The sequence below is a fragment of the Columba livia genome, chromosome 18, assembly GCF_036013475.1.
Source record: "Columba livia isolate bColLiv1 breed racing homer chromosome 18, bColLiv1.pat.W.v2, whole genome shotgun sequence".
Lineage (NCBI taxonomy): Eukaryota > Metazoa > Chordata > Aves > Columbiformes > Columbidae > Columba > Columba livia.
Genome location: NC_088619.1, coordinates 7,081,167 through 7,106,186, shown reverse-complemented (window position 1 = coordinate 7,106,186; position 25,020 = coordinate 7,081,167). Strand labels below are relative to the sequence as shown.

The following is a 25,020-nucleotide window of genomic DNA, read 5'->3' as shown; positions in this document are numbered from 1 at the left end:
CAGACCGCCCCCCGGGATGGGGATAGGGGAGCGGCTCAGGGTCTTGGGTGGGCAGGGTTGTGGTACCCGGGAATTCTGCGAGGAGGGTGCAGGGACCACCGTAGCCCCCCACGCGGGGTCAAATCCAGCCCCTGCAGCACCAGCACACACACACAAAACCTGTGTCCTGCCCCCCCAGCAGAGTTGGCACAGGTGCAATCCCAGCCCTTTCCTCCTACCTGTGCCCCACTTCTACCCCCACCTCCACTTCTGACCTCTGAGCTGCCCACAGCAAAGCTGAAGGGGGACTGGTAGACCCCAAAATAAAGGACGGGGCCCATGTTTACTTAATTAAAAGGATTACAGGCATATGCCTCTATAAGAAATACCTGAGCCCGCCACTGCCAGCCCAAGGGCTTTAAAATAGAACAGTGAGGACTCTCACAGTGGTGTGTAGGCGAAGGGATTTTCCTGCCAGGATCTCCAGGTATTTCGGTGAGACAAGCTGGGGGGTCAAACCCCCTCCCCAGCACACGGGCAGGTTCCCCTCTGCTCGTGCCCATCCCTAGCCCTTTTACGACCCTTCGCTTGTGGGGGCTTGACTGCTATAGAAATAAATACAAACCTGGGCCTTTTCTTCATTCTATTTGTACCATTAGCTCAGTGAAAGGAGAAACATGAGGCATTATGAGGTCTGGAGCGGGCACAGGCTGAAAAACCATGCAGCCAACTTCAGAAAAGCGCAGTTACTTAGAAGAAACTTAACTGAAAGGAAAAATCCCTAGAAGAGAATTGGTCCTGTTTTAACCAAAACCAGGACATTGGATAATGTGGATTGGAAGGGACCTGGGGAACTGGTTTAGATTTGAAGCAGCTGGGCTGTTTTTGGAGAGTTACCTGGGTGATGCTCCCAGACAAAAAAAGGTTTTCCACCTGCCGAGCCCCCCAGGCACCCTCGCCTTATAACCACAAAATGATTCTGGACACTTAGTTGACATAAGATACCCTTTATTAAACATACTCTTAAAATCCAAAACATGCTCAAAGCAAAGTTGTAAGCAGCAATCTGGTTTCCTTCCTTAAATCCCTGATGGGTGGATCGCTGGAACAAGGGGCTGTTGCCTTTCACCCACGCTGCCAGCACTGCCAGCTCCTGCTCGCCCCTTGTCCCTTCTGAGTGGCCAAGGATGGCACCAGTGTCACCCACACCCAAATCCCATCTCTCCCCTGTGCCATGGCAGAGGATGCTCATTTCTTTGCTCACACCCAGGCAGCAGCATCCTCCAGGTTCCTCTCCATCACCGTGTGCTTGCCCTGGTCTGCAGCCACCCCAGGAGCTTGCTTTGCTGCTCCTGCAGCCTTGGGGACACACAGCTCCCAGTGGCCAGAGAACCCTCCTGGTCACCCCAGAGGACACTCCTGAGCAAGGACCTGCCTGTTCTGCCCTGACCTGGTGTCAGCCACAAGCACCATCACAGTCCTACACCGTGGTGTCTGGCCAAGCCTGGAGAGCTCTCACTGTCCCCTTTGAAACCACGAGGCAGGTTGAGCTTTGGTAGATGAGCCACCCTTGGAACATCAGCCTGATTTTCCCTCCTTTGCCCATGCCAGAGGGTTAGGGAACAGCCAACCCCCACAGGCCTCCTGGTTTTCTCAGTTCAGCATGATGGTGAACCCCCAAAGCTCTCCCTGTGCCCAGTGCAGTGCCACTGGCTGCTCAGGGCTGGGACACCCAAACCCAAGGGTGGCCCCACCACTGCACCAGGCATGTCCCTGCCACCCCAGCCCTCCCTGCTGTTAGCGGTTCCCATCCCACAGGACAGTGGTTTGGAGATGTCATCCCCCGAACACCCAGCCTGGGATTCCCAGGGGGAAATCTGGGAGCTGTTGAGCTTACAGGAGACAGGGGATGGTGTCAGCTCAAGGTGGGAGCAGTGGGGTCATGGCCATTAGCGCAGCCCATGCTCCACAGTGGGGACAGGCAGTGGGAACCTGCTCCTGCTGCTGTGGGATGTTGCTTTCACTGGACAAACATCTCCATCCTAAAGTACCTCTGAAACAGTTTCCTCCTGCAAAAAGGAAGTGGCCTTTGCAGTCACATCTGTGTGACAACACCAGATGGGGAAAAATGTGGCTCAGCCTCCTGCCTGGGGCTGGCCCAAACAGCTCCAGAGGTAGCCAGATTGGGATGCTGGGTCTGATGCTCTTCAAAGTGGCTTCTGACTGTCTCTGGTGCTCCACAGGGCATAGCCTGGCCTCTGCCAATGGCCCCAGCAGGTCCCTGAGGGCTGTGGCTGTGTCCCTACCCCACCGGTGTCCTTGTCCCCTGGAGCAAAACCCGCTTATGCTGTCAGCCCAGTGCTAGCCAGAAGGATGAGGATGGAGGGAGGGAACGAAAGGGTGGGGGCAGCTCCCACACCCTCATCCATCCCCTGCTACAAAGTGTGATGGAGAGGGCAGGATAGGTGGGACAGGGGTGACACTTTTGGCACTTGTTCCAGAGAGAGGGCACAGCCCCAAGCCCCGAGTTCACAGCGGGGCGGAAGACAGTGAGGTTCAATTTGCAGTGTCTTGGGGGGGCTGGTGACTAGGTGGGTGACCAGGTCCCCTGCCCACCCCTGCCACCCTGCTCCATCCCTGGGGAAAAGCCACATCGCGGGCCCAGCACAAGAGCCCAGATGCTGCCCAGGCAGAGAATGGAGGGAGGAGGTGCTGGGGGGGCACCATCACCACCAGTGCACTAATGGGGACATCCCACAGCACGGCAGAGGCATGGGCCAGCAAACCTGGGGTGGCCCAGCCTCCCCATGAAGGTCACCAGCTCATGCACCGAGGATGCCAATGCCAACACTCATCCTTAACCTGCACGCCTGGGTACCCTCATCCCATCATCCCCCTCCAGACACATCCCAGGACTCCCCTTTCAGGGTGACCCTGTCCCATCTGCTCCACATGCAGGAGGAGAGCAGCCCTGGGGCGTGAGATGGCCAAGGGCAGGAGGAGACTCCAACCTGTCCCCTCTGGGGCTGGAGAATGGGAAGGTGCTGATGGGGGGCTCCAAAGTGATGTGGCTCACTCCCCCTGCCTCTGGCACAGGGGGGCCCGAGAAAGAAGAGTCGAGGTTACCATCTTTTCTTTCGAAAATCAGTCCCACTACAGCCGAGGGGTGGAGTTGGCGATGCCCACGGTGCCCGGACACCAGGGTCCCTCCAGGTGGGCAGCGGGACGCGTGTCCCCACAGAGGCTGAGCCCTCACACGGGCAGGGCGGCCGCTGCCTCCTCCGGGTCTGGGGTGCCGGGGGGGCGGCGGGGCCAGGGGGTCTGTCGTGGGAGCCGCACGTTGTTGTTGGCTGCCTCCAGGCCTGGTGGGAGAAAACGGAGGGTTAAAATGGGGGATTAGGGGCTCCCAAAGCCCATTGGCATGCTTGGCTCATTTGTTCAGGAAGGATGCAATTGAGTCCTGCCAAATAACACCCACCTCCCCAGCCCCTCTCTGGGTTTTGGCTGCAGGTGGGGCTGGCAAGTGCCTGCACTTACCTCTTGGGGCTATGGGTGCCCCTTAAATCCCCCATTTCCCAGGAATGCCGAGGGGCAAACGGGAAGCGCTGCACACCATGGCTGGGTTTTAATAACCCAAATGGAAGGGGGATGCCTCTGCCCCGCCATACTCAGCGAGAAGACACATGCAGATGCTCTGTGGGGGCTGCACATCAGGCACTAAGGGACGTTGTCACCCTAGCTAGGACAGGTAGGGGACCGGCAGCAATGCCGGGACGCGGGGTACAAATCCCCCCCGTGATGGGGCGCGAGGCGGGTGCAGGCTCTGGGGGGGCTCATACCTATTCCTCAATGTGAATGGGGCAGGAGTCCGACGTGGCGGCTGCGTGGCAGGAGAGACCAGAAGGCACATGGTGAAGGTGGGAGCGTTGGCAGCTTGGGGGACATGCACGCGAGCGAGTAAATGGGGCAACCGTGGGGGCTGGAGGAGTGACCACCTGCGAATGGGTCTGGGACGGGGATGAGGAGCCACCACCGGGCACAGTGTGAGTGGGCTGTCACGCGTGGTGCCCCCCGGGGTTTCGTGCCAAGGAGAACCAAGGGGTGGGCATGCGTGTGTGGGAGCCACGTCCCTGCACCCCTCCTCTCCAGCTGCAGGGTCCCAGTTAAAGCTGGGGGCCTGCCAGCCTGCGCCTTGTGTCCTGCCCCCCAAACCATCAGAGGCCCCGTGGTACTCTTCGGAAGGGGCTGTACCCCCAAGGCAGAGTGGCTGCTCCCACCAACGAGGTTAAGCCCAGAGATGGTGGCAGCTCTGGGCCTTGGTGGGGCCATACAGGGCACTGCAAGGCCAAGGGCAAGCACTGAAGCTTTCCCAGAGAAGATGCAACAAAAACCCGCTGCCTGCTGATTTATGGGAGGCGACAGCTACTGTTTCAACTGGCTTTTTGTGGCAAGCTCAGGCTGGAGAGCAAGGCATGGTAAGTCTGTGGATCCCAGAGAGAACGGATAATTACACAGGACCACACACACACCTGCACACACGTGCACTGAAATCCCATTAAGAGCTTGATATTGTGTAAGTCACTGCAGTGCTCTGGAGCAGAGACCCAGCTCAGCACATCCTTGGGGCTGGGTGCAGCAGGACACGGTCTGGCCCCGCTGTGGGGACCTGGCCCCGTGCCCACCTTGGGCTGCGGGAGGTGGGTCCCCCCCGCCATCAGCAGCCGTCAGACCTGCCGTGCGCACACCGGCTGCCAAAGAGCATCCCGGCGAAACCCAACCGGCTTGCCCCACCGCTGCCATATCGCTTACAGCTCGGCTCAGCCGCGGCTTTAAACCAGCAAAAGCCCTCGGGGGATTGCGGGTCTCCTGCTGCCTCCCAAACAGCAGCTCCCCAACCCTCTCCACCTTGCTGCCAGCCTTTCCAGCAGCCACCTTCCTCCAGTTTCTCTTTCCAATGCTGCTTCAGCCACCCTGTCCCTGTCTGGAGAATGCTCTGAGCCCTGGGGACAGCCCCTGCAACCCACTGCACAGCCCAGGGGTCTGTGGGTATTATTTAAACCTTGTGTTCTATAAAATCCCTGGGATGTGGCATTTTGACTCCTCCCAAAGCCCTTTCCCATCAGGCTGAAATCTGCAGAGATTTCACACTAATGCTGGAGACGAGCAAAGCTTCTCACTCTGAGCAACTATGACCCGCATCTTCATCTGTGACAGAGATGGCAAAAACCACCCCGTGGGTCTGAGCATGGCTAAGCCTCCCCATGAGGATAGTGATAATAATAAGACTAATATCATCTCTGTTCAGGGTGTTTTTCTTTCAAGAAAACAGCACCCGTCCCCAGGGTAGAAGTTCACCCTGTTCTTGCCAGCCTCGTGGATGCGGTTACTTCCAAACCTGCAAGAAACCTCTGCCAAAAAGGACTTTTCCAGTGCATGCAAACTGGCCCTGTGATTGCAATCCAGCACCATGAACATTAAATTGCGCCTTAAATCATCTCTATTGCGAAGCAGTCAAGTCCCAATAGCAGGTGGCTGCTGACAAGGAGCAAACGGGGTCAGTGAAGGAAGGAGCTGTCCTGAATCTAACGAACAAAACCAACGTTGCAAAACACCGATTGCAATGAGGAAATGACCAACTGGCCATTACAGCTGCTCCCCTTCACCGTCCTGTCCCCCCCCCAGCAATTCCCAGCACCCCAGGACAATCCTTCTCTAAACTCTTTAGGGCAGAGCTCTGGAGTGATCCCCTCCGGCCCCTCTGCCATGGCCAGGGGACCAGGGGCAGCCCCACAGTCCCCGCTCTGCCCTCCTGCAGCAGCCCCCGCTGTTCCCTGCACAAGAGCACCAAGCAGTGCAGCCACTGGGCGCACGGACAGACGTGGTGGCCAAAGGATGGAGAGAGCATCCTTGGCTGGGCTCAGCCCGGGGACCACGTTCTGTCCCCCAGCCTGGGGCAGGGACACAAAGCCATCACAGTTCTTGCAGCTGAGCAAGATTTTGTCACCCATGCTGGGGCTGCTTTGGGCTGCAAAGCCACCTCCTCCTCATCCACCCCCGGCACAACCACAGGGGCAGGGATGGCTTGGGCTGGTGCCATGACCAGGGGTTGCTTTGCCAGGACCCCCAGCAAAGGCAGGGGGGCTCCTGGGACACCCCAGACCCTTCCCCACCTTTCCCCAGGGCTCAGCCAGCTGCTGCCAGAGGGTGATGGAGGAGACATGGGACATTTGTGGCAGGCACCTTTTCCTCCCCAAGAGCCTCAGTCATGTTTCTCCAGCGTGGAAACACAAAACAGACACGGAACAGACAAGGAAGCAGGAGAGAAAGCTTTCCCCGAGGAGAAGGGAGGGAGAAAGGACTTTTGCCTCTCGGGGAAGGGCCAGCTGGTTCCAGCCACCTGTCTCTCCAGTGCCCACTGTGCATCTGGGACCTGCCACAAATTCAGCTGAAGGGACAAGGCAGGGGCAGAGTTGCTTTTAGCTTGTCCACAAATGTATTGATGCAGACCTGGACCCTCAGAGGGTTTCGTCTGGGCTTTTTCTTCCTGCCCAGTTTTTACCACCCTGGGCTGATGGAGAGGAGTCTGCATGGAGACCAGGGGTCACCAATACATTTGTGATCTTTCAGCAGCTCTGGGCAGGGAGGGAACACAAGCGTGGGTTGAGAAAACCGTGTTGGCACAGAGCGAACATGAACTTTCACAAGGACGGAGGAGGCTGGGAAGGGATGGAGAGAAGGAAGGGAGGAAACAGAAGATAAATGGAAGGAAGGTGGGAGAGAAAAAGTGAAGAAATGGAAAAGATGAGTGAACTTTGGGGCTCTGCAGAAGGACAATTCAACCTGACATGCCCCAGCTGGAGAAAGAGGAGGGGGAGGCAGGCAGCCCCTGGGCAGGGCTGGCCCAAAATACTGCTGTGCTCACCGTAACTCCTGACCAGGCTACTGTTGTCCCATAAAACCACAGGGAGGGCTGGTGTCCCCCAGGGTGCCAGCAGCACCCTGGCCAAGGGACAACACCCCAGCAAAACAAATCTGCAACCCCCCTGGGGACATCCCGGTGAGGACAGGTCACCCTGACCTATGGTGATGTGCTTGGTGCTCAGCCCCACAGTGGGACAGGTCGTGGGGTTCAGTGGGGACAGCTTGGTGGGGATGGGGACAGTGGTGATGATGGTGATGGTGTTGGGAGAGGAGGGATGGATGCAAAGGGCTGATATAGGGAAAAATGGAACTGTCCCCCCCAAACCCAAGTTCATGTTCAGCAGACGGCCACTCACCAGGTAAGCAGGCCTCAGAGCACAGTTTATTGTCCAGCGCTTTCACGTGTGCGATGCCCAAGTCATTGTTATTGTCACACCTCAGACCGAGGAAAGCGCCTGTCCTCGGGCCTGGAAGGGAGTTAAGGCAGTTAACGCTGCAGGGGCTGACGTTGCCTTTTGAGCAGTGGGGTGGGGGAATACTGTCTCTTTTCCTTTCCCCTCCCCACCCTCTTTAAACAAACAAACAAAACATATCTAGATGGGAGCGAGTGAAGAGTGGACAATAACGCCTGGGCATGGTCCGAGCTGCTCCTTTCTGCATTGGAGGGCAGTGAAACAGTGGCGATGGGCACCAGCGCATGTGAACCAGGACCTGCTCACCCACCACCTGCGCGGGGTTCAACCAAACCTTCCCCCGGGCACAGCCGAGCGGTCCCTGGTTGGTAGAGCCGGGCCACGGTGTCACCCGTCACCTCCCACCGGAGCCTCTCCGGCAGCACCAGCGAGAGGGCAAAAAAGCCGCGGGGATGCTGTGGGGAGGCAGCAACGAGATTGCATGGGGCAAAAGAAGCTGTAGCCAAGCTTTGCGGGAGGAAGATGGAGGCTTTTGGGGCTGCGGGAAGTAACTCTGCTTCTGAGCATCTCGTGTATGAGAGATCAGCCCCCAGGCTGTAACCGGCATCCATCAGATGCAGGTGACTAAACCTCGAGAGGGATGTTCCCAAATAACACCAAGAATGGGGGCAGGACCATGTCCAAAGGAGAAAGGCCATCCTGCTCCCAGAGGGGCTGGGATGCCCGTGATGTCCACCACGAGCCCCAGTTGTCACATTGGAGTACGGCCATCAGCAGGAACCTCCCCGCAGGGCAGAGCTCACGTTTTGGGGAGGGGTGTTCCCACTTTCCAGCTTGGCTGAGCATCCAGGCTGGGCAGGGGAACAGTTTTGGTTTATCTCTGCTGACCAGAGCCTTGCAGAGGTGGGAGCGGGCACACTGGGGACCTCCCTATCACCCAAAAGAAATCCATGGTGGCTGGTGGCCAATGGCACAGGGATGCCCATGTCTTTCCTGGGCTATTTGAGCACAAGAAAGGAGGCAAGAGGAGCCCTCAATGGAGTGTTGGCTTGCAAAAGCACATTGAGGACAGGCCAGAAAAAATAAAATGAGGAAAGTAACACAAAGGGAAAAGTTTTGCAGCCCCTACTGCTGGTAACCAGCCCAGACAGGGGTCCCCAAGGTGGGGACTCTCACAGATGTGAGGAAAAACCTTCTTGGTGAAGGGAAAAAACACAGAGAAGCCTCTTTCCCACTTGGCCGCTTGGAAACACCACCATCACCAGCTGTCCCCTGCTCTGTGGCCCGTGCCAGGGTCCCTGGGATCCCTATAGCCACTGGCTTCCCCCCACCCACCAGTGTTCATCCCACCCATGGGTGGCCCTGCTGTGACAGATGCTTTCCTAGAACCAGTGCTTGCAGGGTCGCCCAGAGCTGCCCCTGACGGCAGCTGGGGACAGCACAGCATCTGCCACTCGCTCAGTCGCCCACCAGTGACACAGAACTGAAAGCGAAAGGACAACAACAACAACCCGGGGCTTTTTACCATCTTCCTGCGTGGGAGAAGCATCCTCATCCTCCAGCACATCGTTGCCCTGTGGCACAGGTGAGAGGCAGCCAGTGTTAGCAGCCTCACGGGGCTGTCTCTGTGTCTCTTTGGGGGACATCCCTGGCCCCAGGGGTTTCTGTGAACCAGGAAGATGATCCGGGACAGGGGACACCCCACCGCCTCGTCCATCCCCAGGGCAGCCCCATCCCAGCTCTGGGGGGATGCGGTGTGCACAACTGGGGTCCCCACACCACGCTGGGTGACACCAGGGTTCCCAGCCCCTCACAGGGTGGTGACATTACCTCGGCATCACACTCCTCGGCAGAGATGCTGACAAAGTTTATATCTGGGGACTCCACAGGTGTCGACTGCAGGAAGAAGGTGGGAAAGACAGAAGATTAAGCTAGATGGTGAGGAAGAAATTATTTATAGCGGGAGTGGTGAAACACTGGCCCAGGTTGGCCAGAGGGGTGGTGGCTGAACCATCCCTGGAGACATCCCAGGCCAGGCTGGACGGGGCTCTGAGCAACCTGAGCTGGTGAAGATGTCCCTGCTCATGGCAGGGGGGGCACTGGGGGAGCTGGGGAGGTCCCTTCAACCCAAACTATTCTATGACTGAAAAAATAAATGCTGATGGGTTTGGGGCAGAATTTACATCCCAAGGGGAAGCTCTCAAACCTGGGGATGATGGGCACCATTAACAACCCCCCCAGCCCCTACCTCTCCATCGGAGGCCGTGACGCTGGCAGCCGCAGGTGACGGGAGCATGTCCCCCTCCTCCTCGTCCTCCTCTGTGCCAGGAGCGACATAGGAGCCAGACATGGAGGAGATGGTGTCGGTGCTGAGCTGGGAGTGCTGGCTCTGGGAGGAGGCCATGGACATGACGGACTGGGCCAGGCTACTGCTGACGGGCTCTGGGGGAGAGCAGGGGCTGAGTGGGGCTGCCAGACCCCCCCCAGCACACTGGTGTGATTTGCAGCCCAGCACCAGCTAATTAAAAACGGGGCTAATGAGGAGAAGCAAGGCACTGAGGAAGGACCCAATGCACGCCACATGGGTGCAAAGGGTGGAAAGCTGCCAGCAGTGGGTCCTTGTGGCTCACAGCACCCCATTCCTGGGTCTTTGGGCGATAAGATTTAGATTGGATCTTGGGAAGAATTTCTTCCCAGAAAAGGTTGTCGGGCATTGGAACAGGCTGCCCAGGGCAGTGGTGGAGTCACCAATCCTGGAGGGATTTAAAAGGTACAGAGATGAGGTTCTTAGGGACATGGGTTAGTGCCAGCGTTGGGTTAACTGTTAGACTTGATGATCTTGAAGGTCTCTTCCAACCAAAATGGCTATGAAACAGTGGTGACTGGTGCCCTCATGCCTCCCATCTCTGGGTCTATGGGGTGATAAACGGGCGATAGGTGGCCCATGTCCCCCTTCTTCGGGTCTATGGGTGACAAAGCTGAGGTGACACCCTGGGGCTTAATGCAGCATCCATGGCAGGGTTGGAAAGGGCCCTGCAAACCCCCTCTGCATCCCCATGCAGCAGAATGGATCCACAACCGTAACCCTGCTCTCCTGTCTGGCCAGCACCCGTGAGCCCAGCTGTACCTTCTGGGGAGGAGATGGTGGAGGAGAGGGGGGTCCCGGTGCACGAGGACTGGTCAATGGCTCCCGATGATGACAGGGTGAGGTTTTCGCTCTCCGGCGTCGCACCACATTCCTGTGAGAAGAGTTCGTGCGAAGGATGGGATGAGGTATATTGGACAGGGATGGATCGTCTCCCTCAGGCATCTTTAGGGATGGAGGAAGAGCCACGAAGGGCAAACCCCAGCCAGACCCTCTGGTCCCAAGACAGCCCCAAGTGCCTCGGCTCATCACCAGCGCATTTTGAGGAGCTCTTACCTCCTCACACCGCGCAAGGGACCTCCTGTGGGAGACCCTCAGCTCCGACTCAGTGCACGACTTCTCATCCTCCTCTTCGGGCAGGATGGAGGAGTTCTGCGAGATGGACCTGCCCGGGGTGGGAGGAATAAAGCAGAGGGCTTCAACTCCACCTACAGCCCCCCAGCCCCCCGCACCCACCCCAGTACTCACTTGGAGATGCTCTTCTTCAGCTTGAGCCCTGGGGGGCCGCAGTCAGGGAGACGCTCGAGAGGCGAGAGTGTGCGCAGGGGGGGCAGGGGGCCGTCGCTGCCGTAGGAGGGCAGGGTCCCCGCGGCAGGAGGGTCCCCAAGCGCCCGCCGGACGGCCGGCGAGGGCATCAGCGGCCCGTTGAGGGCTTCCAGCAATGACACCACCTCGTAACCTGGGGGGATGTTTTCTGTGGACTGGGGAGAAGGGGGAGACGGGGTGAGGGTCCACACCCTCGGTCACATTTCACTGCTCCCACCCCAGCTCCTGGCAGGATCAGGATGCCCCCAGGGAGAAGCCAAAAGCCAGAGAACGGACAAACTATTAACACCTGCACAACATGAAAGCCTCAAATCTGCCGTCTTACCACCCAAACGAAAGCCCTTTTTTTTTTTCTTTTTTCAAATATCAAACTTGCATTTTTTTGCAAGATCAATTTGCATTAATTAAACAAACCCTGACCTCAGGAAGCACATGCACACCCAAACCTCCCTGGCCTGACCCAAGTGGGGTGGGGGGCACTGACCGAGTGCTCCTCGGAGTCGGAGGTCTGCGAGGCAATGATGGGGTTGAAGCTGGTGGGTGAGAGGGGACCCAGCTTTTTCCTCATGGCTCGGATTTGAAGCAAGGCTCGGAAAGCTGCGGCACCAGGGATGAAGCTCGGGGTGAAAACTGCGTGCCAAAAGGAGACACCCCTTTTCCCCCTAAAATGCCACCCCATTTCCCAGAAGGGGCATCCCCGCACTGTATGCGGGGCTGGAGGGACTTAAAAACCCAAGGATGGGAGATGCCAGCCCCCCACCATGTGATGCCACCTGCATCCCAGTGATGCCACCTGCATCCCAGTGATGCCAGTCCCCCCGGCCCTTACGCAGCCTGCAGATGGGGCAGTTGTTGGCCTGGTAGCGCAGGGTGTCGGCGCAGGTGTTGCAGAGGCAGAGGTGGCGGCAGGGCAGGATGAGGGTGTCACGCACATCCGAGAGGCAGACGACACACTCGGCGCTGTTATCACTCACCTCGTCCTCGGCCACCTGCCCCACAGGAGAGACGGGAACCACTCAGCATCCCCAGCCCCCAAGGCATGAGGGTGAGTGCCCTAAAATACTGGCTGCGTACCCCAAGAGATGGCTGCAAGGTCTTCCCAGTGTCCCTGGGCTGTCAGGTCTCCAAACACAACCCTGGGACCTTAACCCTCCCCTCCTGGAGACTGGGAAATGGGGCTGGAGCCATCAGGCACCCCACAGAGGGACACATCCTTCACCCCAACTTCTACATCTCTATATATACAGAACAGAGAGGGAGGCATGTGCCACACTTCAAGCCCCATGGTGCCCTCCTAAGCCAGCAAGATCCAGGCACCATGATCCTGAAAGACCACAAAGGATGGGGGGAAAAGGCTCAATCTTTCAGCTTTCTGCTTCTAGCAGCTTCGATGCCAACACCAACCACCTCCATCGCACCAGGCATCTCCATGTTGTGCTGCAAACTCTTGCCACAAGTATGTTTGAGCTGCTGGACCTGTGCTGGGGGAAGGGGAGGGGGAACAAGGGAAGACCACCGGGATACAGGTTGGGGGATGCAGGTGAGTACCTTGGAGTCCTGTGTGTTGTACTTGTTCTCGATGCCATAGATCTCCTGCAGCAGGTAGCTCACACCATCCACCTGTAACCCCAAAGGGAAGGGGTGAGGAGCAGAGACACAGCCCCTGCAGCTCCCAGCCCTCCACTCCTCACCCCTGCATCCTTGTTTTCTCTTTGCATCGATGCACTTGAAATTGCTGGTGGTGCCCAAGCTCCCTAGGAGGCAGGAGCAGGGCAGGGGCTGCTGACACAGGGGTTTGCTGCTCCCCAAAAGCCCCTTGTTGTCTCCCCCGCCAGGGGTGTGCAAGGTGGTAGTTGCCACCATCCATGGGGACACATAGATGGATGCATCCTTCACTCTAACTTCTACATAAATAAACCCACCAGGTATTTTGGAAGGACAAGGCTGCTAACTCACAGCATGGCTACCATGACATAAGGGAGAAATTTTTTACCCTGAGGGTGGTGAGAGCCTGTCCCAGGTTGCCCAGAGAGGTGGTGGATGAACCATCCCTGGAGACATCCCAGGCCAGGCTGGACGGGGCTCTGAGCAACCTGAGCTGGTGAAGATGTCCCTGTCATGGCAGGGGTTGGATCAGATGAGCTTCGAAGGTCCCTTCCAACCCAAACCGTCCTGTGATTCTATGATATATATAGCAGACAGGAGGCATATCCCACACTTCAAGCCTCACAGTGACCTCCAGAACCAGCAAGATCCAGCCAACACACTCTCAAGGGACCACAAAGGCTGGAGGAAAAAACGCTCAATCCTTCAGCTTTCTGCCCTGGCAGCTTCGATGCCAAAACCAACCACCTGCACTGGACACCCAGGCACTCACCACTTGCTTCTGCTTGAGGGGCTTCACGCAGAAGGTGCCATCACTGTGCTGGAGGGAGGAGAACACACGGGTGGGCGCGGGGCTGAGGACCCCAGGGACTGTCATGCTGGAGCACCCACCCACCCATCACTGCTCCCACCTCGCTCCCAACCAGCCCACTTTGCAGCAATTTTACTTTTTCCCCAACACCCTGGTAGCAGGCAGGTGTGGGATATCACACATGTTGCAAGGCTGGAGACTTGTTGGACTGAGGAAGATGGAGTTGAGACCAAATACCTCAAAAGTGGGTGCTTAAAAATCAAAGATTTTGGGGATGTTCCCAGAATTTCAGGAGCAGACCCAAACCAGCCCCAGCCTGGGAGCACCATCCCAAGCCACACGGGGTTTCTCCAGGCTCTTGCACACCGTGAGTGAGGGGGCAGGAGGGGGTAGGGTGACCCGAGCTTTGGCACTTACCTTCTCGAAGGTGGCCAGCAGCACGTGGCAGTGCCCGATGTGCTCTGCAAGACACAAAGTGACAGACAGGGCTCAGGGGACATGCAGGGCTGTGGTGGCAGCAAGGACAAGCAGGAGGCTCTGCCCAGTTGGTGCAAGGGCTGGTGTTGTGGTGCCAGTAACCAGGAAAGCCCAACCCAGCAAGGAAACCCCTACTCACCCTCGCCTTCATCCACCACCGCCTGCACCACCATGGGGTACACCTCCCGGTCCAGGTCGAAGCCCAGCTGAAGAGAAACAGGGGGTTTGGTGAGATGAAGCAGCACTGGAGGCTTCACCCCATGTCCATAAACCGTTGCCGTCCCCACGGTTGATGCCACAGGCTGGTGGGACCCACCTCCTCCTCGCTCCACTCCGAGGGGTCCACGGTGTGGGAGGGCAGGCAGAACTGCTGGCACACCCCCCGCTTGTAGTGCACCGTCTCCGACTGCAGGCTGGTGTCCCTGGGGATGTAGCTGTCCCATGGGGACAGAACGGAGTTACAGCCACCACATATGTCCCCCCAGGTTCCTCCCAGTCCCAGGGACACCAGGAAGATGAGAGAGAGGGGGGTTACTCCTCCCCTTCTGGATGCTTCTTAAGGCTAGAGGTAAGAAGTCCTAAAAAGGACTAAACCCATGGAGCTAAAATAACCCCAGGGACAATGCCATAGCCAGCCTTGGGGGGATCAGGAGGGGCAATGATTTCTCCTGGTCTCAGCTCTGACCTGGAGGTAACAAGAGGGAGCAGGACGGGATGGGAAGGAGGTGGCGGGGGCTGGCAAAGGCATGGTGGCAGCACCTGGGGTAGGTAAGGAGCCCCTCCATCCTCAGCACCACCACCCTGAGGAGGGGAGATGCTCCAGGAAGGAGAAGCTCCATCTCCATCAGCACAGCCCCACACCCTGACCAGGGGGAACACTCGGCTTATGGGGACACACACATGCCAGGCTGGGGCTCCTCACCTCGCCACCCCGTTGTGAAACTCCTCGCTCGCCTGGTAGTAGATGGTTATGGCCACGCGGGCGTCTGTGTCGAAGGTGAACTCCACGTTGTAGTGCACTTTGGCTTTGCTGACTTCTTCCCCTGGGGCCTTCACCTCCTCGGAGCACCTGGGGAGCACAGAGGGTCCAGGACACAGGCACCCCTCATGGACAGCCTGGGGGGCATCAGGGCTGATCCCCTGGCACCAATAGCCCCAAAAGGGGCTGCCCCAATCCATCAGGGGAAACTGAGGCACACCAGGAGGGCCTAGCTTGCCCAAGGTCAAGCCTGCAGCCTGGGGAGCACCACAGGCAGATTTCAGCTGTAATCCCAAACCGCCGGCCTGGCTGCAATCCCCAGCCTCCCTCCAACAAAGCTTTGGGAAGGTGGGGGAGGAAGAAAAAGCAAAGCCCTTCAAAGGCAGCACTAAGCTCCTTTAATCCCGCGGTGGAGCCAGCGTAGCCGGGAAGCTCAGCTATGCCGGGAGGGGAAGGGGGACATGTCACAGCAGTGGCTCGTCCCTCTCCATCCAGCTGTCCTGAGATGAGCTGAGAGCATCCTCGTGCTCAGCAGCCCCTGCGAGCATCCAGCCAGACCCTTCCCTTCCCAGGGCTCACAGCTGTGGGGGGCCCAGCCCCATCTCCCCCCTAACGGGACTCACTTGACGAGGCGCAGGGTGTCCTTGCGGATGTTGATTAGGCTCCTGAGGGTCTTCACAGGTTCCTGAGGAGGTGGAGCAGCGTAAGGGAACTAGGACGAGAGAGATACCGGTGAAGGCAGACGCACAAGGGGGGGTTACAGCGGCCACGGACCTTGTCTTGGGACCCCCCAGTGACCTGGTCTTGACCTGACATCCTGTACATGGGGACCTGGGGTGCACTGCACATCTGGACGGGTGCTGAGCACCAACAGCTTCCACTAGCACTTGCGTATCAGACAGTGTGATAACAGGGACATCACCCCTGCAAAGAGCAAGCCCAGAAGCCCTTGCAGGGGACAGTTTCACCAGGGGACACACAGAGAGGGGCTGTTCCTTGTCCCTTTGGCTAGAGGGGGATGCAGGGTCCAGGGCAAGCAGGCAGCATCACTATGAGGCAAAAGAGTTGTGCCATCCTCCAAGGTGACCTTGTCCTTCCTGGTCTTTCCTGTCCCCCGCCACCCTCCATGGGGTTTACAGATCTTGCTGAAGAGAAGTGCCACCCTCTCCTTGGAACCACAGCCACTCACGGGACACCGCGGGCACTGGGGAATGGATGTAGGAACCATTTCTCCACTCTCCATCTCCCAGGCAGGTTGAGCCCCAGGAAGGGATCAGCCCCCCCAGGGGGAACAACACAAACACGTGTTGAGAGACGGATGCTTACGCTGGGATTAATGCCCAACACTCTGCCAAGGGACAGCCAGAGCCAGGAGGGTGTCAGGTGCCACCGGGATGGCAGATGCTCACCTGAGCCAAAGGGCTCAGCGCTGCCGTGGGAGGGGGAAGCGTCTCCACATGCCACCCCCAGCCCAGGGGGCTCAGGGACAGCACCCCCGATACCGAGGGGACAAGATGGAATTGCAGATGGCACTTGGGGATGTCCTGTGGGGAAACCAGGTGCCCATTTCCCGTGTCCCTGGCGCCCTCACGTGGGAAAGCCATCCTCACCTTCCAAATCCCAAAAGCCATCGTCAGTTTCCCCATCCCCAAAGCCAGCATCAACTTCCCCATCCCCAAAGCCCTACAGAGCAGAATGGATGGAGCTGGGGGACAGGCAGAGCCCTGCCTCATCCCTGCTCCACCATCACCTCCTGTGTCCCACCACCCCACAGCTCTGGTCCCACTGGTGACATCAAAAGGCAGGTTAAAACCTGCGCAGATGAACTCACTGCACCTTGAAACTTCCCCCCCCCCCCTCCCCTCCGGGAGAGGAAAAGGGCAGCTGAGTCATTAATCTGGTGCTAATGAGATTCTTAATGAGTCACGAGTGCTACGCAGGCACCTGCAGAATCACCCAGTTGCAGCTGGAAGAGAACAAGTGAGAAGAGTCTCCCAGCCGCTACCAAACCCTGTCACAGCACGCCACGCCATGTCACGATACATCCTCTGCTATTCAAATTAACGAAGGAAGCCAATCTTCCTCATTTGCACCTCACCCAGCCCAGCCATACCCAAACCAGCCTGCAGGAACTGGCAGAGCCCACCCCAGCAGGGAGAGCACCCATGGGTGCAGCCCCCCACTGCAGCACCCAGGGGTGGGTGATGTGGGGCATGGGGCCCATGGGGCCGGACAGGGTGGGGAAACGCCACAGGCAAATTTCTTGCTGCAGAAACTGCTTCACCATCACCCATTGGGCACTTTCACACCCACGTCTGGGATCTTGGGTTGTGGGGGGGGCGGTTATTGAATGAACTTTTGCAAACCGGATTTGCACATCAGAAAGGGGCTGTTTAAAGGACTTTTTTGCATCTCCTCAATTTAAATCAAGCTGAAAAACAACAGAAAAAAACCCCACCTCGCTGCAACTTTTATCCATTTAAGAACATCAACCACATGCCTACAGCAACATTTGCGTCAGGCCAGTTTCTGTTAAAGTGGAAAAACAAATCAAAAACCTCAAAAAGTCTGTCTTGGGGCTTTTCTACAAGCAGAGCCAGGCTGGTCTGCGTGGGAGGGAAACCCAGCGGCACGGTCCGACAGTCCTCAGCTTCCCCCGGCCACCCCATGTTCTCCAGGTGCCACAAGCAGCTTCTCTGCCCCTCAGCCCCTGCAGAGGTGTCCCAGCATGGTGACTTAAACCTGCAACACCCTTCCCAGCCCCTTGGGAACCTGTTCCGAGCTGGAAAATCCAGATTATCACGTATCCGTGGAGGGGAAAGTCTGCCCAGCCCCTGGGTGCTCTGCACGTCCCCGCAGCAGCAATGTTAACAGCTCAGACGAGGTGCTCAGCTCAGGGAGGATGCAGGACACAATTTTTCCAAGGTCTCCTGCCCCTTGATACCCAAGGAACCCCAAATAAATCCCCCACCAAAAAGCACTGGCCATCTCTGCCATGTCCAGCCCAGCCAGGGCTCTCCCAGCAGGCCAGAACACCAAAGCATCACAGCCAAGAAGCAGCATCAGAGATGCCCAAACAGTTCCTGGACACAGGATTGGGCCAGAAACAATATGGCTCCTCCCCAGTAACCCCCCTGAGCCCCCAAACTGGCCTGAGCCAAAAGCTCAGCCGCAAAACACCCCCCAGCTCCCCAAGGAGAAGGGACCTCGGTCACAGCTCTGCAGCCCGGAGCCACCGCTAATTAAGCCAGAGCAATGCAATTGAGTTTGCAACGCGATATTAATTCTTTCTGCTGTTTCCAAGCTGTTCCTTTACCTTCCCTGCTGCTTCTGCTGTCGGGATGTCTGACACGGGAGCAGCTCGCTGGGCAGTTTAGAGGCTGTTACTGTAATCAAGAGGATTTCTCGGCACTTGCTGCTGGAGAGAACCTGAGTGCTGACTTTGCATTTTCACAAAGAATGGAGAAAGATGCTGGCTTTGCTCACCTCTTTTTCATAGATTTTGGGGGTGGCTCCTGCTGTTGGCTCTACCAGGATCCCCACCCTCTGGCACAGCCCCAGGACCAGGTGCTTCCCTACTGAAGGGCCATACAATGCTGCCAAAATGCTCTTAAAACCAATTTCAAGGTGGGAAAACCCAGACAGGGACAGCAGCAGCCCTACCGGCCCAGCACACAGCCATTAGCACCAGGTAAATTTATCTCAAAAGGCACCAAAGCTTTTCTATTAATTCCTCACTTAGAATTTTTTTTAACACTTGGAAAAAACACTTTTTCAACACTCCTGGAGAGAGAGTGAGAAAGAAATTGGGCTAAATCAGCCCATGACCCCTTACCATCTTCTTCACTGGTGGGTTTGTGCGTGCAAGCAGCCCTCAAGGGTCAGAAAATACATTCAGGTCTGATGACCCACAACACAGGTACTGGGGAGAGCAGCACTCAAAGGCAGAGGTCACACAATCAGTCCTTTCCCAATCATCTGCAAAACTATTCACCCATCACAGCTCAAGTTTGGAGAGATACAGCACTAACATGATGTTGCTGTGGAGCATGTGGATGCGGGCAGACAGGCTGAGAGGAGATGTGGGTCAGTCCCCGAGGGAGGACAGGCTGCTGCGAGCTGCCAACCCTTATATTAGACATCAAAGAGTCCGCTCAGGCCACCCCCAGGCTGGCTCTGCCCTTGGGGGGTGGCAGCCAGCAGCCTCATACCGCGCACCCCCGTGGTGACACACACAGTCACAGCCGCTTTGGGAAGGGTCACACCCAGGTCCCGTGTCCCCCCCGCCCCGCGTCCCGCCAGCGCCCACCACCACGGGCCGGTTCCCCAGGAAGTTGAGGTCGCTGTTCTCGCCGAACAGGTAACCCTCGGGGTGCGTGGAGTCGAACTTCTCGCCACCCATGATGAAGTGGTTGGCAAAGTAGCTCCCTGGAAAGAAAAAGTAAACAGAGATGGTCTGAGCAGAGGTGGAGGATGGGGCTTCCACCAGGTGATGGAGCAGCACAAAGCCACCAAATCCGTGGCATCATCTCCAAGGTCACCTCCCTAGGAACTTTTTGGGCTGAACTGATGCCCTGGTATCCTCCAAGCAGGTAGAGGCAAAGGGGCAGATGGCCAAGAAGAGACCCTTCCTCCTGCCTCTCTTGTCCTCATCTCCCCCTCTCCGGGGAACCCCCACAAGCCCCAGCCCGGCCTGAGCCACCCAAGGTCACCCTGACCTTCAGCCATCCCTGCGCTGGTGAGGGGTCAGCAGAAGTGCCAGGAGTCGGGGGAGGACACAGATGGAGGATGGACACAGCACCTGCATCCCACCAGCCACGGGGACAGTCTGGCTTGGAAAAACCCCACACCCGGCAGCACAGAGCCACCCACAGCCCCTCCCGGGGACACCCCAAAACTAAACCTTTGGGGTCTGCAGACAAAGGAGCTCAAGCCTGAGCTGCAGCTCTGCCTGTAGGGGCTGAAGTCAGAGCTCGCAGTTACCTCCCAGCAGATGCAGCAACTGCCCAGGGCTGGATCAGGCTTTAATATTGCGTTTAAAACCCCAAACCAAGCCCAAAGCTCAGCTGGAAGGAGGAGAGGGGATCTAATGCTAGGGCTGGAGGGTCGAGCAGGGCCACACAGCTTCACCCAAAGGCCCTGTGGTGCGGGGATGCCTGGATGCCGAGTGCCCGTTAGCAAACGTCGACCATCAATTATTGATGCCTGCTGCTTTCTGGGTCCATTTTCCATGTGCATAATTTATAGGCAGCTCCCCAGGGAAGAATGCAGCCACGTGAAAAAGAAAAACCAACAAGAGCAAAGTGCCTGCAGCAGCACGGCCAGGGGAGAACGGGGCCATCCGCAGCTTTTCCTGGCACTGACTTGGGGTGAGAGCAGGAGGTGGAAAAGAATTATATTTAAACCAGCATTTGGTGAAAGCTGGAAAATGGAGCACAGACCCAGCTGAGGTTTGCTGGGTGCTGAGGGCTCCCATCAGATGGGCAGAGGAGTCAAGGACCACGCTGCCATCACCCAGCCTCTCTGCCAGGGCTTGGGAGCACCCTTGGGTGCTGCAGGCTCCCCACGCACCCTGTGCATGTCCCAGGGGCTTCAGCTCCCCCTTTGCAGCAGACAGCGCTGGTCCCACACTCCTTCCCAGGAAAGGTCCTCCAAAAACCTCAAGCCGTGCCAGGATCTGCCTGGAAAAGCCCAGGGCAGCAGCAGGACCGTGCCAGCGCCTGCAGGTGCCTGTGACCCCGTGGGCATGGCTGGGTGGCAGAGGAAGGAATCACCTTTCCAGCCACAGCCACCTTATTAGCGGCTAATTATAAATCCTCACCCAACGCCCGCCCCTGGGGAAGGAAAGGCCCTGGGTTTTAATGAGATCTGAAACTTCAGAGGCCTGGCGAGCGTGCAGGAAGGGCTGAACACAGTGGCTGCTGGTAAGAAGGAGTAAAACCAAATTGCCTGATGTTCCCAGCAAACAAAGCACGTCCTGCGTGCCCACCAGGATCGTCACATGGGACATATCTGGCACCAGCCAGTGTCGATGACACTGTCAGCTCCTTTTCTCCATGACTGCCAGAGATGCCGCCTTGCCCAGACGCCCCAAGATGGGCGAAGACCCCACGGGCACAGACGCCGGTGCGTGCTGTGGACATTCTCCTGGCTCTGGCACATGGTGGCACATGTCCTGCTTTGTCCCCCGAGCCATCGCTGTCCTGCTGGGCTCTGGCTCAGCTCTGCTAATGCAGCCCCTGGCTCTTGAACGTCAGAGCCTGAATTTCAGCAGGGTCACAGCTCGGCTCTCCAAAGCAGCTAAAAAGAGAATAGAAAAGCTCCTTTGCAGCCCCTCTGCACGCTCCGGGTGAGGGAAGCAGCAGGTTTTACACAGCCTGGGCTCACCCCAGCCAGGTGGCCATGGCACGGTGCTGGCACAGGGACACCCTGCGGCAGCGGGTGCTGCTATGGGCACTGCTCTGCTCCAATGAAGCCTGTGGTGGTTATAGGGTGTCGGGTGCTTCTGACTCAGGATGTCCCATCACTGCCTGGTGAACCAGCCTGCCGCAGATTATTTAATTGAGCGCTAGCCAGGCAGCAGGCTCCATTAACAGTCCCCGCTTGCTCTCCCTCCCACTGCTTTTGCCAGAGTGAGATTAGAGCCACTGAAGTAAATCCCAGCATTTACTTTGAAATATTTCATAACTAATCCCATTTGCAGCCTGCCTGGAGGGGATGGGACCCCCAGGATGAGAAGGGGAGATGCTCTACTGGGACAAGACACAGCTGCCCTATTCCCGTGGGCTGCATCAGCCATGCCAAGTGAGCCAGCAGTGAAAGCCACATCTGCAGAGAGAGAGAAATGCCCCTGGGGTCCTGTGAGACCCCTCCTAGGGCCACATTTCCAAAGCTGGTGGCCGTTTCCAGGTGTCATTCGAGGCAGGAGAAGCGCTGCCACCATGGAGGAATCAGCTCCGCTGCCTGTCACGTCCTCCCCTGCCTCCCTCTCGGCTGCCGGCAGCGCTGAAGGCAAATCCCCTCTCGGATTAAAAGCAAAACAGCCATAATCTCCCCCAGTTCCCAGCCTGTCCTCGTCCCGGTGCAGATGGCCATGTCACCTGGGCACCTCCTGCCACTGTCCCTGAGGCCTGTGGGCAGCATGGGGACTGTCACCAGTGGGGCCAGCCCAGCTGAGCACACCTGAAAGCCCTGATTTCTCCCTGAAAGCCAGACTTGAGCATCAGCCTGGTGTCCGCTGCCAGCTGAGATGAGTTTGGGAGCGCTCAGCTGGGTGCATTTGCTCCCCCAGAGCAGGGCACAGGACTGGCACCCTACACCCCTTTGTGGCTGGATATTTTGAGACCCCCTAATTAAGGCATGTCTGAGATAAAACCCCTTAATGCATAGAGCTGCAGCCCCTGCAGAAAGCAAAGCCACGGATGGGGTCATCCAGCTGCAGCTGGCATCAGGGTGACAAAGGCCCTGAAACCACATAAATGGGGGAGCCCCGCAGGAGGACACGCTGCTGAGGATCTGCCATCTCCACCCCGCAGTGCCCCAGTTAACCCCCACTGCTGCAGATGTGCCAGCCAGATGTGCAACCAATTCTAGATTAGAATTTAAAAAAAGAAAAAAAGCCAAGCACAGCTTTTCAGGACAAGAGTAGGGTTTGTGTTGGCTGTAATTCTTCCTAAGGAGATCTTTATTTGTAATTAGCTAGTAATTTGTCACAGCACTAACGATCCAAACGTTTACCTTATCCTATTAACTACCAAAATAGTTACCTATTAATCATATTCAGTGCCGCAAGGATCCCGTGGCAATCTCCGCGCACACACACGATACTCCTGGGCATTATCCACTGATATCGGTATTTTTGCAGCTCTGAAGCAAAACCCACCCCAGGACCAGACTCCATCCTCTCTCTCCATCACGACCCCATCACGCTCCCCTGGACACCCGCTCAGCCTGTCCCTTTGCATGGAAAACTGCGGCACGGAGGGGAGGGACAGATTTTCCAAGGTCACACACAAGGTTTGAGACAGGGCCGGATTCGGGAGCGGGAGAGACATCGCCGCCGAGCCTGAAGGCAGGGCGAGGAGCCAGGGAAGGTGACGTCTCCCCATGGCAGAAGCCAGGGTGCTGCTATGGGGCAGGGCCCTGGGAAGGAGGGATCCCCTCCAATCCCTCCCATCCCAGCCTCCCTCATCCTCCCGGGAATTTAAACCCAAGCTTTTCCAGAGCAGCCGGCACCGGAGCAACCGGCTATAAAAAGCGCTCCAGCCTTCCCAGCCCGGCACCGCAGAGCCCGGGTACAAATAATAATAACAATATCATTAAAGTCACATCAACTCAGCCAAGTTCGGGAGCTGGGTTTGGTTGGCAAAGGTGCACCCTGCGGGCAGTCGCAGAGGTGACCCCGTTCCCTCCGCACAGCCTCTGGGTGCCCAGCGCCAGCGTTATATTTTTAGGGTGCTCCCCCGCAGCTGTGCGCGGTCGGGGTTCGCTTTGGGGTGCACAAGGGTATCTCCGACCGGAGCAAGGTCGTACCCGGTCCCTACCCTGCTCGCTGCCCCCTCCCCTCCGCCCAGCAGCGGCGCCGGGACACGGGACGCCCCCCCCACAGGAGCTCACCGGATTTCGGGGGGTATCTGTAGACGGAATTAGCGGGGATATCCACTTCCTCCACCCCTGCGTTTTGCCGGCTGGTCAGAGCCCCCATGGCCGGGCCGGGGCTCAGCGGGCGGGACGCGGCGGGCTGCCCTCCCGCCCGGGACCGGCACCGGGGCTGGCGGCGGCCCCCGCCCGCAGCATCCTCCGCTCTGCGCCGCGCCCGGCACCGCCCCCCGCCAGCGCCGGGGCTGCGCCAATGCGGGGCGGGGCGGGGCTGTCCCCCCCCGCCCGGCCCCGCCCCGCCCCGCCCCGGCCCCGCCCCGCCCCAGCTCGGGGATGCCACAAAACTGGGGGACAAGTGGGGAAGGCACTGTGCCTGTCCCCAGATCACCCTGCCCCGGTGTCCCCCAGGTGCCCCTTTGTACTGCCACTTACCTGCCCCCCTCAGTGGCACACGCATGTCCCCAGTGCCACCCACCTGCCACCCCCGGGGCCACCCAGCTGCCTCCATTACAGCTCACTGGTCGCCTTTGCCATCACCTGTACCACTTGCCCCCCTGTACCATTCATCTGCTCCCTCCCAGTCACACACACCACTGACCCCTGCCCACCCCACTACCACCTTCCTCCCACCCTCGCCCCCCAAGCCCCATCCCAGGGACCCCCAGAGACAAGGACAGCCTAAAGCTTGCTTTGTCCCCATGCCCCCCAACAGATGGGGTGTCCCCTTGGAGAAGGCCAAGCCCCCCCACTTTTCCCAAGAGGTCACTTTGTGCAGGGGGACAGAAACAGAGCAGCCACCAGCACAAGGGCTGAGCCCCTCCAGCAGCAACCCTGGGGCTGCACAGCGCTGCAGGGGGGTCAGGGTAAAAGCAACCCCAGTGCACACCTCCATGCACTCCACCCTGCCCCCCAGCTCTGCTCCAGAGAGCAGCTGCATTTGCCCCGTGCAGTCTCTGGAGGCAGGGAACTGCACCCCAACACAGCCCCAAACTCCCCCAGTCTCCCAGCATTAGGGACTGGGAAGCACCGGCCACATTTCACATTTTCCCCTTGGGGATGAAGGTGAAAGCTGGACCCTTCGACCACTCACTTAAAAACCCCGGTGATTAATTAGTCCTGCAGTGAAAGTCAGTGGAGCACCACAAGATTTTGATTTGAGTTGATAACACGAGTGCTATAAATATCACACGGGAGATGTGCAGAGAGGCGGATCAGCCGCCCCAATGTCCTCGGCTACTCAGCGGTGACGAGCAAAGGCCGTCCTGGGGGCTCCCCCCTCCTCGCCCTCCCTGCAGAGGGACACGCACATCTCCCTCCCCGTTTGCTTTCTACCCGCGCAGCCCCAAGGGCAGCTGAGAAAACCCAAACCAAAGAGCAGCTGCCACCATAGCAAGCCCAGGGGCAGCTTTGTACCCCATTTTTCTGCCTGTTGTCATCACACTGGGACCTGTGGCCCTGGCTGTGACACTGTGTCCACACCGCTGGATGTCACACCCGAGTGGGTGCCAGCATTGGCAAAAGAGGAGCCGAGGGCGAAATCAACGCT

At 58.0% G+C, this 25,020-nt stretch overlaps 1 protein-coding gene across 11 annotated transcripts; it reads right to left on the bottom strand.

The window, feature by feature from the left end:
• Positions 1-970: 970 nt before the first annotated feature.
• On the bottom strand, positions 971-23,716 carry RNF157 (ring finger protein 157). 11 transcript variants are annotated; one of them, XM_013367188.3, is made up of 20 exons: positions 23,493-23,712; positions 19,186-19,304; positions 15,500-15,588; positions 14,820-14,966; positions 14,214-14,331; positions 14,037-14,103; positions 13,838-13,881; positions 13,382-13,429; positions 12,553-12,624; positions 11,834-11,993; positions 11,489-11,601; positions 10,927-11,159; positions 10,735-10,843; positions 10,441-10,552; positions 9,562-9,755; positions 9,144-9,209; positions 8,839-8,887; positions 7,257-7,367; positions 3,819-3,859; positions 977-3,341 (listed from the first exon to the last, which is right to left on the bottom strand). In XM_013367188.3, the coding sequence occupies exons 1-19, from the start codon at positions 23,578-23,580 to the stop codon at positions 3,819-3,821; spliced, it is 1,980 nt and encodes a 659-aa protein (XP_013222642.2). In that variant the 5' UTR covers positions 23,581-23,712; the 3' UTR covers positions 977-3,341. The 11 variants fall into 11 exon arrangements, with proteins under 11 accessions (XP_064890787.1, XP_064890789.1, XP_064890793.1 ...); XM_065034716.1 differs by having other exon boundaries at positions 3,178-3,341; positions 8,839-8,977; positions 9,562-9,782; positions 23,493-23,715; XM_065034718.1 differs by having other exon boundaries at positions 3,178-3,341; positions 9,562-9,782; positions 23,493-23,713.
• Between the last annotated feature and the right edge of the window lie 1,304 nt (positions 23,717-25,020).